Source organism: Danio aesculapii, chromosome 8, assembly GCF_903798145.1.
Source record: "Danio aesculapii chromosome 8, fDanAes4.1, whole genome shotgun sequence".
In the NCBI taxonomy this organism is placed as follows: domain Eukaryota; kingdom Metazoa; phylum Chordata; class Actinopteri; order Cypriniformes; family Danionidae; genus Danio; species Danio aesculapii.
This window is the reverse complement of record NC_079442.1, coordinates 46,069,882-46,082,349: the sequence shown is the minus strand read 5'-3', so window position 1 is coordinate 46,082,349 and position 12,468 is coordinate 46,069,882. Positions and strand designations below refer to the sequence as shown.

The 12,468-nt window shown below is 40.1% G+C and overlaps 1 protein-coding gene across 2 annotated transcripts in view; it reads right to left on the bottom strand.

The window, feature by feature from the left end:
* Window positions 1-3,184: 3,184 nt before the first annotated feature.
* mecp2 (methyl CpG binding protein 2) overlaps window positions 3,185-12,468 on the bottom strand; it is a 30,994-nt gene continuing 21,710 nt past the window's right edge. For both annotated transcript variants that reach the window (XM_056464076.1, XM_056464077.1), the window contains exon 3: window positions 3,185-11,680. In XM_056464076.1, the coding sequence (XP_056320051.1) occupies window positions 10,513-11,680 (1,168 nt within the window). In that variant the 3' untranslated portion in view covers window positions 3,185-10,512. The remainder of the gene's footprint in view (window positions 11,681-12,468) is intronic.

The following is a 12,468-nucleotide window of genomic DNA, read 5'->3' as shown; positions in this document are numbered from 1 at the left end:
TTTGTTGTGACATGTGTACTGCCTAATCTTGGCCAGGATGTCTTGTAAAAGACATTTTTAATCTCAATGTGTCTCTACTGGTAAAATAAAGGTTATAATAATAATAATAATAATAATAATAATAATAATAATAATAATAAAAGATGATTAGACATTTAAAAAGAGAGCGATTGCTCCATATTTTACATTTCTGTCCAGAGAGGTCATGTTTTATGTTTTGATCTTCGATTGGTCTCATGCAGTCACGTGATGCGATTTCACAGGTCATAGTTCACCAAACTTACACTTTGCAATGCAGCGATCTGCAAAACTTGTCACATGAGCTTGTGTTTCCGGTCTGTCGCATTCGCATGAATGGTATTCTGTGGGCTGAAAAAGTGCAGTCTGACTGCGGCTTAAGAGCTTGATTAGCCCAGGGGCCTCATGTACAAAGACTTCAATTCATACTATAACATTGCGTACGGACAAAGCTGTGCATAAAATCCGATGTATGAAACACTGCGTACGTGGAATCCCACGCATATTCTCATTGTACATCCGAATTAACATGAAACTGAGCGCACGTGCACGAGCGCAAAACCCCTTCCTGCCTCCTCCCCCGTATTAATATGGTAATGACTCTACTTTGGCAAAACCAAACGAAAAAGCAATGGCAAAAGCAAGCAAGAGAATGTGAATTGGAGGTAGACCGGAGAAAAACTGCGTTATTTGCAGGTTTGTCCTCCGTAATTAATAACAAAAGAGAAAAAATAAGAGTGGGAGAGTTTAGCTGACGCGGTTACCGCAGTGGGGTCTGAACATCGCACTTTGAGTGAATTAAATAAGAAATGGTCCGATGTAAAGATGCAGGTTAAGAGGAGAACAGTGGCGCCAGTCAAAGTGCAGACCGAGCAGGCGAGGAACAGGGGATACTGAACTAACACCCTTTGAGGAGAGATATGCCTCAATTGTGGGCGATACTTTACTGTCTGGAGTAGTGTCTGTGGGAGACACACATGTATTAGAGGAACACTTTGTTAGGGCGGTATAGCAGCACCCCTCCGCTCTAATCAAGGCAGAGCCACCGGCATTTCAGCCACACAATCGCATTTGAGCATCACATATTATTTGCACATTTATTGAATGGAAATGTTTCCGACTCACGTATGCAAATTCGTCTTCAGATGGCGCCTTTATAGCAATGTGCGTGCAGTCGATCGCTCCGATTACATTGGGAAAACCGGCGATTGCTGCAAATTGCGCTTTAATATTTGGCTGGTCAACTGCATGGTATGAAAACCTTATACAGTATACCTGCTAGACATGCGAATGATCCCGTCCCATACAGCTGGCATTGCATGGCTCAAGGACGACTGGCTTAACCCCCAAGCGGTCTGCCAGTTCCCTTTGGAAAGAACCAGTTGCCAGGATACTTTGTTGGTGCGATACTTTGCAGTGTGCAATTTAACAGAATTGTCTCTAGGAGTCGCCAATGGAAATAAAACAAACACACACAAGAAATACACGCACCTCCAGACATGAAGTTGGCGCGGACCAACGCACATTCTCAGGGTAATTTCATCGTTAGTAAATCCAAACGTGAGCGTGAAATCTGGCGTACGCTAACATGTTCCTAGTATAAACTAGTATGTTGTTAGCATGGTTTTAGAAAGAATTAGCAGGTTGCTAGTATGTTTCTAGTATGATTTAGCTTGTTACTAGTATGACATTGGTATATATTGTTAGTATGTTTCTAATATGTATTAGTATGTTGTTGGTATAAATTGATATGTTGTTATTATGTCTAATGTAAAGTCAATGGCAGTTTTTTTTTACAATAGAAGTCTATGGGACAGTTGCTAGGGTGCCATAAGTGGTTGCTTGGGTGTGGTTAGAAAGTTAAAAGGTCATCAGTGATTGACAGATTGGTACTCTGAGTTAAACGAGCCCAACCTTAGATCTGTATGACAGTCTGGCGCAAAGTTATGAGGTCACAAAGTTCAGGTCCACAAAGTGAGGTTCAATGTCAAGTCAATGGGACTTCTCTGAAATTTCAGGGTCAGTTTTTGGAAAACTGTATGTCAGGTTAGTTGGAAAAGATCTAGCAACTTAATTCAGTAAAGGTCTGAGGTTTGGAGTTAGTTTGGTGATTGTTGTATGAAAGGTCTAGGAGGAGATGCCTTCTCAAAGTAGTCTAAGAAGTGAAGTAGTATAACAGTATGTTGGCTTTCTCAAGCCAACATAATAACCAAATGTAACGAATACAATGAACAGAAACTGATTTGTCTAAAACTACAGTAACAACACATCTAAATTACACTACAAATTCTAAGCAAATCTATTATTGAAACAAACACTCCTTTCCTGATGGGACTTTTTGTTAAAAGAAAAATTCTGATATTACATGAATTAGCATGTTGCTAGCATGTTTCTAGTGTGAATTAGCTTGCTGCTAGTATGATTAGTATATTGTTAGTATGTTTCTAGTATGTTGTTGGTATGAATTAATGTTTTCAGTATGTAAAGTCAATGGCAGTTTTTACAATGGAAGTCTATGGGACAACTGCTAGAGTACCATAAGTGGTTGCTAGGGTGTGGCTAGTAGGTTGAAAGGTCATCAGTGATTGGCAGATTGGTAGTCTGAGTTAAATGAGCCCAACCTTGAGTGTGACAGTCTGGTGCGGAGTTATGAGGTCATAAAGTTTGGTCCAATGTTAAGTCAATGGGACTTTTCTGAAAATTCAGGGTCAGTTTCCGGAAAACCATAAGCTGGATCAGTTGGAAAAGATAATTCAGTATAGTTTGATGGCTTGTAGCCACCATAATAACTCACAAATACAATGAACAGAAACTGATTTGTCTTAAACTCTGGTGATAACACCACTAAATTACACTACAAATTCTGATGAAAACTATTAGTGAAACTGAAACATTTCAAACTGTACATTTTGTTGAAACAATCTGATATTACACAAATAAAATGATGAATAATAAAAGCAGATCCCCACTAACACCGTTTAAGAGCTTCTGCAAAACGTCAGATAAAAATTCCAAGTGAAACTGAAACTTTGGTTTTGTTTTCCGATTCGATCATCAGTACAAAAAAAGCGAAACATGAATTAAAAGCTGATTTATCTTGCCCACACAACACCGATAACATTGTGTTTCATATGTGATGTGAGTCAAAAAACGTTTTAGACACAGAGCAGATAAATGTTGTTTACTATTGTGTATCTGTTACATACGGCAAACAAATGATACAGTAACACAGTACTATAAAAGTAGACACAAACTATACTTTTCACTTTCAGGAAGGCAAGGACTTAGCTTGGCAGATGGCGAATAACCACTGACACCTAGTCTGTAGGATTGTTTGGTTAAAATAACATCTTTTTGTTGTTGTTGTTGTTTAGATACATACTACCCATCCCTTTTATTTAAAACTAAATGTAAAAATAACTTGAAACAAAAGAGCTTTGGACAAAGATAAAAAATACATACTTAAAAAAAAGTGAATGGGTGTCCTGCCGGGAAACATACTTTATAAAGTGCAGATCTTAGACTCGTTGTCCTTCCGGTCAAGGTTGAAGTATTTTTGTCTTAAAATGTAACGTTGGAAGATTAAGTTTGAGGCCAAGTATTAATTTTTTTTTGTCTATGGTCATGTTAAAATGGAGAATATTTCCCAACAAACACACATCACTCGATAATCTGTGAAACATTCAACATATCAGGGATGAAAAAACGAAACATCAAAATCCTATAGCTTTTTTTACATCGTCAATATTGCCCGAGTACATCTCGCTAATGTTATCCTCATTTTTTTTTGTCTCAATTAAGAAAATAAAGCAAGGCAAACATATTCTTGATCTCTATAAATCCTTAATACATCCAAAGCACTGAATACCAACAAGAGGCAAACACAGGACTTGGAATAAAAATACAACTACAGTATAAAGATAAATTCTATTACTGAAACTTCAAGGCACAAGACTATGAATAGACCATGAACTTTCTACCACGGTGGAACTGGAATCTATTTCCGATAGTTTCAGTTTGACGTTAAATCGTCCTCCTTGCACGATTCAAAGTGCTGCGTTTTTAGTCATACGGGTGAATTTCATCGACCTCAGTTCTACACATAAATAAGAGACGTACTAAAGAAGAAGAAGAAGAAACTCATATTGGATCTGCTGGGTACTATCATACTATTGCTATTGAGATAAAATGGTCTCTTTTTTCCAATGATGGATTTATAATAATAAAAACTACTCATAATAAAAATAAATCTAACACAGAAAATCACCACAAGAATTAGAGCTACCATCATTCAAACAAAAACCTCAACGATGAAATGAATGTTCGTATTAAATAGACCCAAGTGCACAACCTTCATTCAACTGTCTTTTATACCTCATGGAAACCTTGGGGTTCGTGTTGGCATGGTTGGGCTCAGCTCTTGGAGTGCTGTTTGAAAACATCCTATATATAATAGTAAAGGGCAAGCAATGTCCTACCTTCTAATGGCAATCATGCATATTGATACATGTTCACGTATATAGCATGTCATTTTTTTGGCTACAGGGACACAAGGACATTCCAAAGCATATTTCACTGCCAGAGGCACAACGAACCCAAACAAACAAAGAAAAATCAAACCAACCAACATATAAATAATACTACTCTTAATTTGTCTGTAACCATTTGTAGGGCTCTGTTTTTGTCAGCGGGCTCTGAGCGCTACAAAAGGCTAGAAGTTCATAAAGCATAGGGATTTTAACAATACATCATTTCTAGATGAACACAAAAAGGACAGGAACGATTAATAAAGAAGAAGGGTATACATCATTTCTAGGTGGACACAGAAACAAATAAAAAATGATACACCAGTGCACGTCCTACCTATGAAAAACGACTGGATAAAAATCCAAAACATTGAGTAATATCACCTCCCGCTTTGCTTCATTGGGGGGAAAAAGGTGTTTGTTTAGAATCAAAGGTCACTTCTACCATCTTAGTAATCTCCCAAAGTAAAGGCACTACCCTTTCTCTTTCTGACGCAGCTTGAGAACGAAACTATGAGAGTTGTTGCCACTTCAATTCATGTCTGGAGGTTTCTTTCCTGTCCATTCTGCGGCCTCCGTTCTCCCGCTCGGGTTTAGTCAGACCAGGGAGACGTTTCACCGTCAACCTCTGGTTAAGTGAGCGCTCAAACTCTGACGAGGGCAGAGAGTGAGTCGGTGGTGGTTTTGGCAACCCTTAAAGTCTCTTTGTTTGACCAAGTCACCTTTAAAGTGAGGACCGAGGACTGTGAAAATCCATTTCCTTCATCTGCTTTTGACAACTTGAAATGATTACATAGCCCTTGTTTTATTCTCTTGCCTCTTCCCAGTGAGGGTCGAGGGAGCAGAGGGATGGAGGGGCAGAATGGACACACTTTTATTCTCAACTAGACATAAGGATAGAAATTAACATGCTGAGTGATCCACAAAAATCCTACTCTAAAGTAAACTGAAGGGCTTTTCAAACCCCTCAACCACGTTTCTGGAGAAACACCAGCACTGCACATTTTCAATAGCTGTATCCGAAATCACCTACTACTTTGAATTTAAATGTACAACTCGACCTTTAGAAAAGTATGTTCTATACATTTTGAATATCAATGTACTACATCCGCCATTTTGTCATCGTTACATGACCTACCAGCGTCAGTTGCGTTGCTTCACTCCCATTCATGAATTCTCTTGCGGGGCATCACGTGATAGAGTAACGTCCATCGGATGCACACATGAAAATCTCGTTGGAATCAGTACATCATCCGGGTACTTCTCGCATAATGTTTTTCGAATTTTATGAATTTGGACATACTACTCTATTCACATACTAATTTTAGCGTACTATATAGTATGGAAGTATGCAATTTCGGACGCAGCTCATGTCTCCTTAACCAAACACACCTGATTCAGATTATCAGCTCATTAGTAGAGACTGAAAGACCTGGGTTGCATTCGAAATCACATACTTCCATGCTATGTAGTACGCTACCAACAGTATGTGAGCAGAGTAGTATGTCCGAATTCATAGAATTCAAAGTAAAAACAGTAAGCGAGAAATACCTGGATGACCTACTACTTCCGGCGAGATTCTGAAGTGCACATGCGATGCACGCTACACTATCCCATGATGCACCGTGAGAGAATTCATAAATGGGAGTGAAGCGACGCAACTGACGTGGGTAGGTCACGTGATGACAAAATGGTGAATGTAGTACATCCGGGATCCATACTACTCACATTCATACTGTATAGAACGTACTACATACAACATGTACATGAACAAACAACAGTCGAGCAGTAAATTCAAATTCAAATGCAATACCTACTGAGTAGTAGGCGATTTCGGACGCAGCCCAATAATGGGCGTAACAGACAAAGGAGACATCCAAAACATGTAGTGTTGGTGGTCATCCAGGAATGTGGATGAGAAACACTGCCCTAAACGACAGCAAATATTTAAAACAATACCCTACTCTATGACCTAACTCAAGTACCAGACACATAATATTAAACAAGTGCTGAGTGCTATTTAAACGGTCTCTGTTAGGACTCTGATTAAGCTGTTTAGCTGCGTATTTTCCTCAATGTTTGGTTTGGTGATAGTGCACATCCATCACCCAAGGCCAACATAATTAATATAGAAGATTACATACTAAGACTCAATGCAATACTTTGGGAGGGAAAAGGGAAACCTAAATATTTCAAATAGCATTTGTGATTGGTTTCATATAAATATCAGTCTAAAGCATTTCCTTTTCTGCTTTTGTTACCACGTATCTGACCATTAATGTGACCCCTGAACCACAAAATCAGTCCTAAGTTGCACAGGTATATTTTTGGCAAGAGCCGAAAATACATTGTATGGGTCAAAATTATTTGTTTATGCCAAAAACCATTACAGTATTAAGCATTTTGTAAATTTCCTACTGTAAATTAGGGTTGTCACAATAGTGGAATTCGGTACCAATCAGTACTGAAGTTTTAAAAACGTCCATTACCTGCTAACATTTGAGCGCTGTTGAGTGCATTCTTAAACACGGCTGATTTGCCATTGTGTTCATGTGCTCAGCAGAAATGATTGTGATTGGCCGTAAAGGTCATCAGTTTATAGAAGCAGCAAAGATCAGCTGGTTTGTCTATAACGGGTGCCCAAACGTTTTCCTATAAAGGGCCAATAAGCAAACTTGACTGAGGGGTGTGGGTCGAATATATACCAAACCATATATATTAAATTTGCCATGGGTAATTTTCAAATTTATTCGGTAATATTTAAAAATAACTAGAAAATGTTGCTTTAAATCATATTCACTAATGAAGTATCATTTTTAACATTTTTTAGTAATACATAAACAATCCCATTTATAACATCAATGTTGTTCAATGCTGAATACATTTGTCAAGCTTACTTTGATTTACTCGCAGATGTCTTGTGCAATTTGCCGACAGTATTTACATTTCTGTATACAAGTCTGATTCATTTACAGTATTTAATTGAATCATTTAATTAAAAGTTGACTACATTAAACTCAAAATGACAATCACTGTCACAGGCATTCGCCCTAACCACCTCCCCATCATTCTCCCTCTCTTTTCAGATGGAATGGCGGGCCAAATCAAAGGTTACAAAGGGTCAATTTTGGCCCGCGGACCCTACTTTGGGCATCTCTGGTCTATAAGCTGGCAAGCAAGTCATCCTCTGATGAATTGCGGCTTTAAAACACTCCAGTGTCCTTCTATCTGTGATTACACTCAGTCAACAGCAGTGAGTTCAGTGAACTGATGACCTTCTCGGCCAATCACAGTAATTTCTGTTGAGCGCTCAAATGTCAGCTGGAAATGGACGTTTTTAAAATAGCAGTATCGTGACAGCCCTACTGCCAAAATATAAAAGCTCTATTTTTGATTAGTAATGTGCACTGCTAAGAACTTAATTTTACAACTTTAAAGGCGATTCAAGAGTTCACACTTGAGTTCACACTATTGCTTGATAATAATAGCAGGTTTGGCATGCTGTCCCGGCAGAGAACCTTGAACTTGGAGATAATTGAGCCCAGGGCTCCTGCCTGGTCAAAGAGCATGTGAGGGAGTACGAGATCAGGAAGTTCTCGAGAGCTCCCCCTGGTAAAGTAGGAAAGGAGGAGATGGGGTGGATGGGGGGATTCTTCAAAAAACGAAGATGAGGGAGTAATACTAGTCGGGCTATTCATAGCCCGTTTGGAATGATCTGATTGGCTTACTAATGATTATAGATGTGAGACCTGCTGCAATCAATCATATCATGTACTCCTCTCGTAATTAGTTTGGGAAACTTCACTTATCTCACAATTTACATTTTGTAAACCTTCATATTCCAGATATTCATATAGTTGTATCTTATCTAAATATGGTCCCATCCCAACAGTATACATTAATGAAAAGATTACTTGTTTGGCTTTGAGAAAACTGCACACTTATGAATGGTTTTGCGATCCAGGGTCACAAATGTGTGATACCAAATACTGTAAGTGAAATGTAACTTTTGTGCATGATAATTTAGTATGTGTGGGGTATTATTACAGAAAAAGCTAAACAAAAGAGTGGCTCTTTATAACAAACATGTACTCTAACACACATCTGAAGAAAGTTACAACCTCCGGACATGAAACAGAAGTCTGTGCAAGGCTAACAAAAAATATACATGCATAAAAAAGGTTTGCTTCTCACAATTCTAATGATTCTAACAATTCTAATATTTAATGATTCTGAGAGCTAAAAGTAAGGTGCATTTCATCTAAGACAGAATGAAACAGAAAAAAGTGCTTGTAAAGTCTTTAAAAAATGTTACATAATCAACAAAGAAGAACTTCCTCAGTTTGGTTCAGAATTTACCATAAGATTAAATGTCCTTCTTAAGGTACCAGATACCTTCAAGGTACAATCATATATATATATATATATATAGGTATTAGGAGAGTTAATTACTAAGATACTCATTGTCCAATCTCTAATTATAATTTTAAAAAAAACTGATGCAAGGAGCTATGATTTGTGCTCCTTTTTTACTGATTGAAAATGTCATTTAGAAACAGTAGGACTTGGATTAGAAAATTAAAATAACTCTTCTAAGATGGCATGGTGTATGCAGAATGTATGCACGTTTTCCTTTCCTTCATTGCCCACTAACGTTTAATCATAACACTCCCTTCAAAATATTTATGCTCCTAAAACGTCCTTCATCATAAGTGCTGCGCCTGGCTTTATAAACCTTTATGTACAGGAAAGACGATGTCGGAGTACTGTAATAAATAGCACGCAAAGCACGCAAACATCAGCAACCCATGCATTTGACACAGCTACAGCCTGACAAGACATTATATAAATATAGCCATCTATTAACTTTCCCGTCAGTTTCATTTTTAGAACAGCAGCTCTATGGGATTAGTCTATAATAACCACACACACAATAAAACCAAAAGCTACATCTGAAATGGTATGCCTTTTTTTTTGTTAGGGATTTGTGTCGCACGGACACAAGGCCACTATTTGAATTGTACTTCATGGAAAACAAGCAGGTAAACATAAATTCCTTTTCTCGTATTCTTCTATGCGAGTTAACATTTACTCCACATGCTACACCGGACTGTGCTTTCAATATTCCTAACAAATACATTTGTGCTTTATCTTTCTCCACCAAAGAGTTTCTTCTCCATTTTCATTTTCTCCCTGGAAACTGGTGACTAGATTAACCAAACTATCGTTAATTAATATACAATTGTGCACTAAAAATACCAACAACCCAAAAAGAAAACACTACTTCCCAATTCGACTGATCTTCACAGGGCAACAGGCTGGAAATGTCAGCTTGGCACAAACCCACAACTAGGAAGTTCTTGTCTGCCCGAGTTAAGCTAGCGTCTTTAATTTCAAAGCTGAGGATGCTGCGACAGCTGCGTCCGACTCAAATGGAAAGGTGAAGATCGGAAACACATGGCCCTTTTTTTATTCCTTCAGCTTGGCATCAGAATTGCCCCTTCATTTTCTTATGACACTAAAGGAAGAACACACTGATAGGACACCTTTTTGCTATGGTTGAGATGACATGGCTATGAGGCATTTTAGTACTTTCGAGAGCATCGTTGACAACTACAGCGTGTAACTTGTGCATCCATTACCACTCAAGTGTGTTTCTACTTCCTACAAGCTCTGACAAAGGAATTTTAGCTGAGTGCTAAGATATACTAATACAAAGATATAGTGGGAAATAAAAGGAAACCATAAAGAATAAGGTTAGCAGAGAATTCATCCGGAAGCAAGAGAATATCGCCCCGCGTCCAACCCCACAGAGAGAACGAGACACAACAGCTGCCTTTTGTTTAAGTACGTTTACATTTTTGTTTCTCTTTTTCTTTTTTTCCTCAGTAAAAAAAGAACGAAAAATCGCTCATCTCGCTGCCTCTTTGCGCATAAACCCACTTCTGCCGATCGGTCACTAAGTCAGTCAGCTCACTGGCTCGCTCACTGGTGTCCGGGACTCCACCGTTTCCTCTCGACTCGGCCTCGGGACAGCAGAGGGAGGAACAATGTCTCTCAGCTCCTTGCTTTCCCCTGTCACAGTCATGGAAGCCATCTTGCTTGCGTTCTGGGAGTCCCTACTCGAGGAGCTGCCAGTTCTGGCCTCCTCCCTGTAGGCCACGTGCTCCGTTTTGGGCCTGGACGTGCTCAAGTCCTGCGGCTCGTTTTCCAGCCCGCCGTGCGTGGAGTGACCCAGGGAGAGCTGGTGAGCCTGCGGAGTGTAGGTGGAGGGTGTGGAGGCCTGCAGGTGTTGGTGTTGGTGGTGGTGATGATGGTGGTGGTGGTGTTTAAAGTGCTGCCCTCGCTGATCTCTCTTCTTGTGACTCTTCGGTGCAACTCCACTGGCTGTTGTTCCGCTGCCGCTGCTTCCCGGATCTGCCTCTTTGTGCTTCCGGCTGGGATGCTTCTGAGGCTTCTGTCCTGTTTCTGCCTCCTCCCTTGTAGGGGTCACAGTTGATGCAGTCAGTCGTTTCTCAATGGTCTCTGTTGCTGAGGTGGTGGATGCCTCCAGCTCCTCTAAAGTCTCTCTGGTTTTTCGTTTCTTGATAGGAAGAGCCCTCTCCTGAACAGGCTTAGCGGAAGACTCCTTCTGGGCTTTTTTCTTGGCTTCGGCGGTGAGAATGGCTGCAGCGGCATACGCAGCAGCAGACCCCGTCCCCACTGTTGACTGTGAAACGGTTGCTGGCTTGCGTCCACGTTTTTTGGGGGTGGTGGGTGGATCCTGCTCTGATTTCCTCTTGCGCCCTCGGCGTGCTTTGGCAACTGGCGCTTGCCCCAAAGGAGCCCCTGGTTCAGTTTTGGGGGCCACAAAGGGCATCTTTACTAGGAGTTTTCCTGGACTCTTTTCTACAACGCGTTTCACCGCCACCCCTTCTGTAGCTTGCCGTACCTTGCCGCTGCCTTTAGGCCGCCCCCTCCCACGTCCAGAGGGTTTGACCATTTTAGGCTTTTTAGGCGGTCTCTTTTCTCTGCGAGACGGGCTTCCCCTGCCCGTGACTGTGAAGTCAAAGTCATTTGGATCTGTAACGGTATCGCCAACCTTTTGGAAGTATGCCATGAGTTCCACTTTGGAACGGAAGGCTTTCCCTTCTGGGCTGAAAAATAAAAACACATATATTACTATAAGCTGATGAAAGTTTCTATGTAGCTCAAACAGTAGAGAATGGCACAAATAATGGCAAGGCCATACATTTGACTCCAGGGAAAGCAAGGACTGTTCAAATGTAAAATGCATTTGGTTAAAAGCGTCTATTAAGCGCATACTGTACATCTGACGTGAAATGAAAGTCCCTTGAATAAACATTTGAATTTGAGAAAGTCTATGTGTGCTGAAGTTGAATGTGTAATCCTACCAAATACACTACCTGGCAAAAGTCTTGTCGTCGACCCCAGTTGTAAGAGCAACAAATAATACAACTTGACTTCTAGTTGATCATTTGAAAAAGTGTCAAAAGGTGGATTTCTCAGATGAATCATATGTTAAATTGCATCCCAATCATCACAAATACTGCAGAAGACCTACTGGAACCCACATGGACCCAAGATTTGGTGAAGGAAACATCATGGTTTGGGGTCACATTCAGTATGGGGGAGTGCGAGAGATCTACAGAGTGCATGGCAACATCAACAGCCTGCGGTATCAAGACATTTGTGTTGCCCATTACATTACAAACCACAAAAGAGGGCAAATTCTTCAGCAGGATAGTACTCCTTCTCATACTTGAGCCTCCACATCAAAGTTCTTGAAAGCAAAGAAGGTCAAGGTTGTCCAGGATTGGCCAACCCAGTCACCAGACATGAACATTATTGAGCATGTCTGGGGTACAATGAAGGAGGAGGCATTGAAGATGAATCTAAAAAATCTTGATGATCTCTGGGAGTC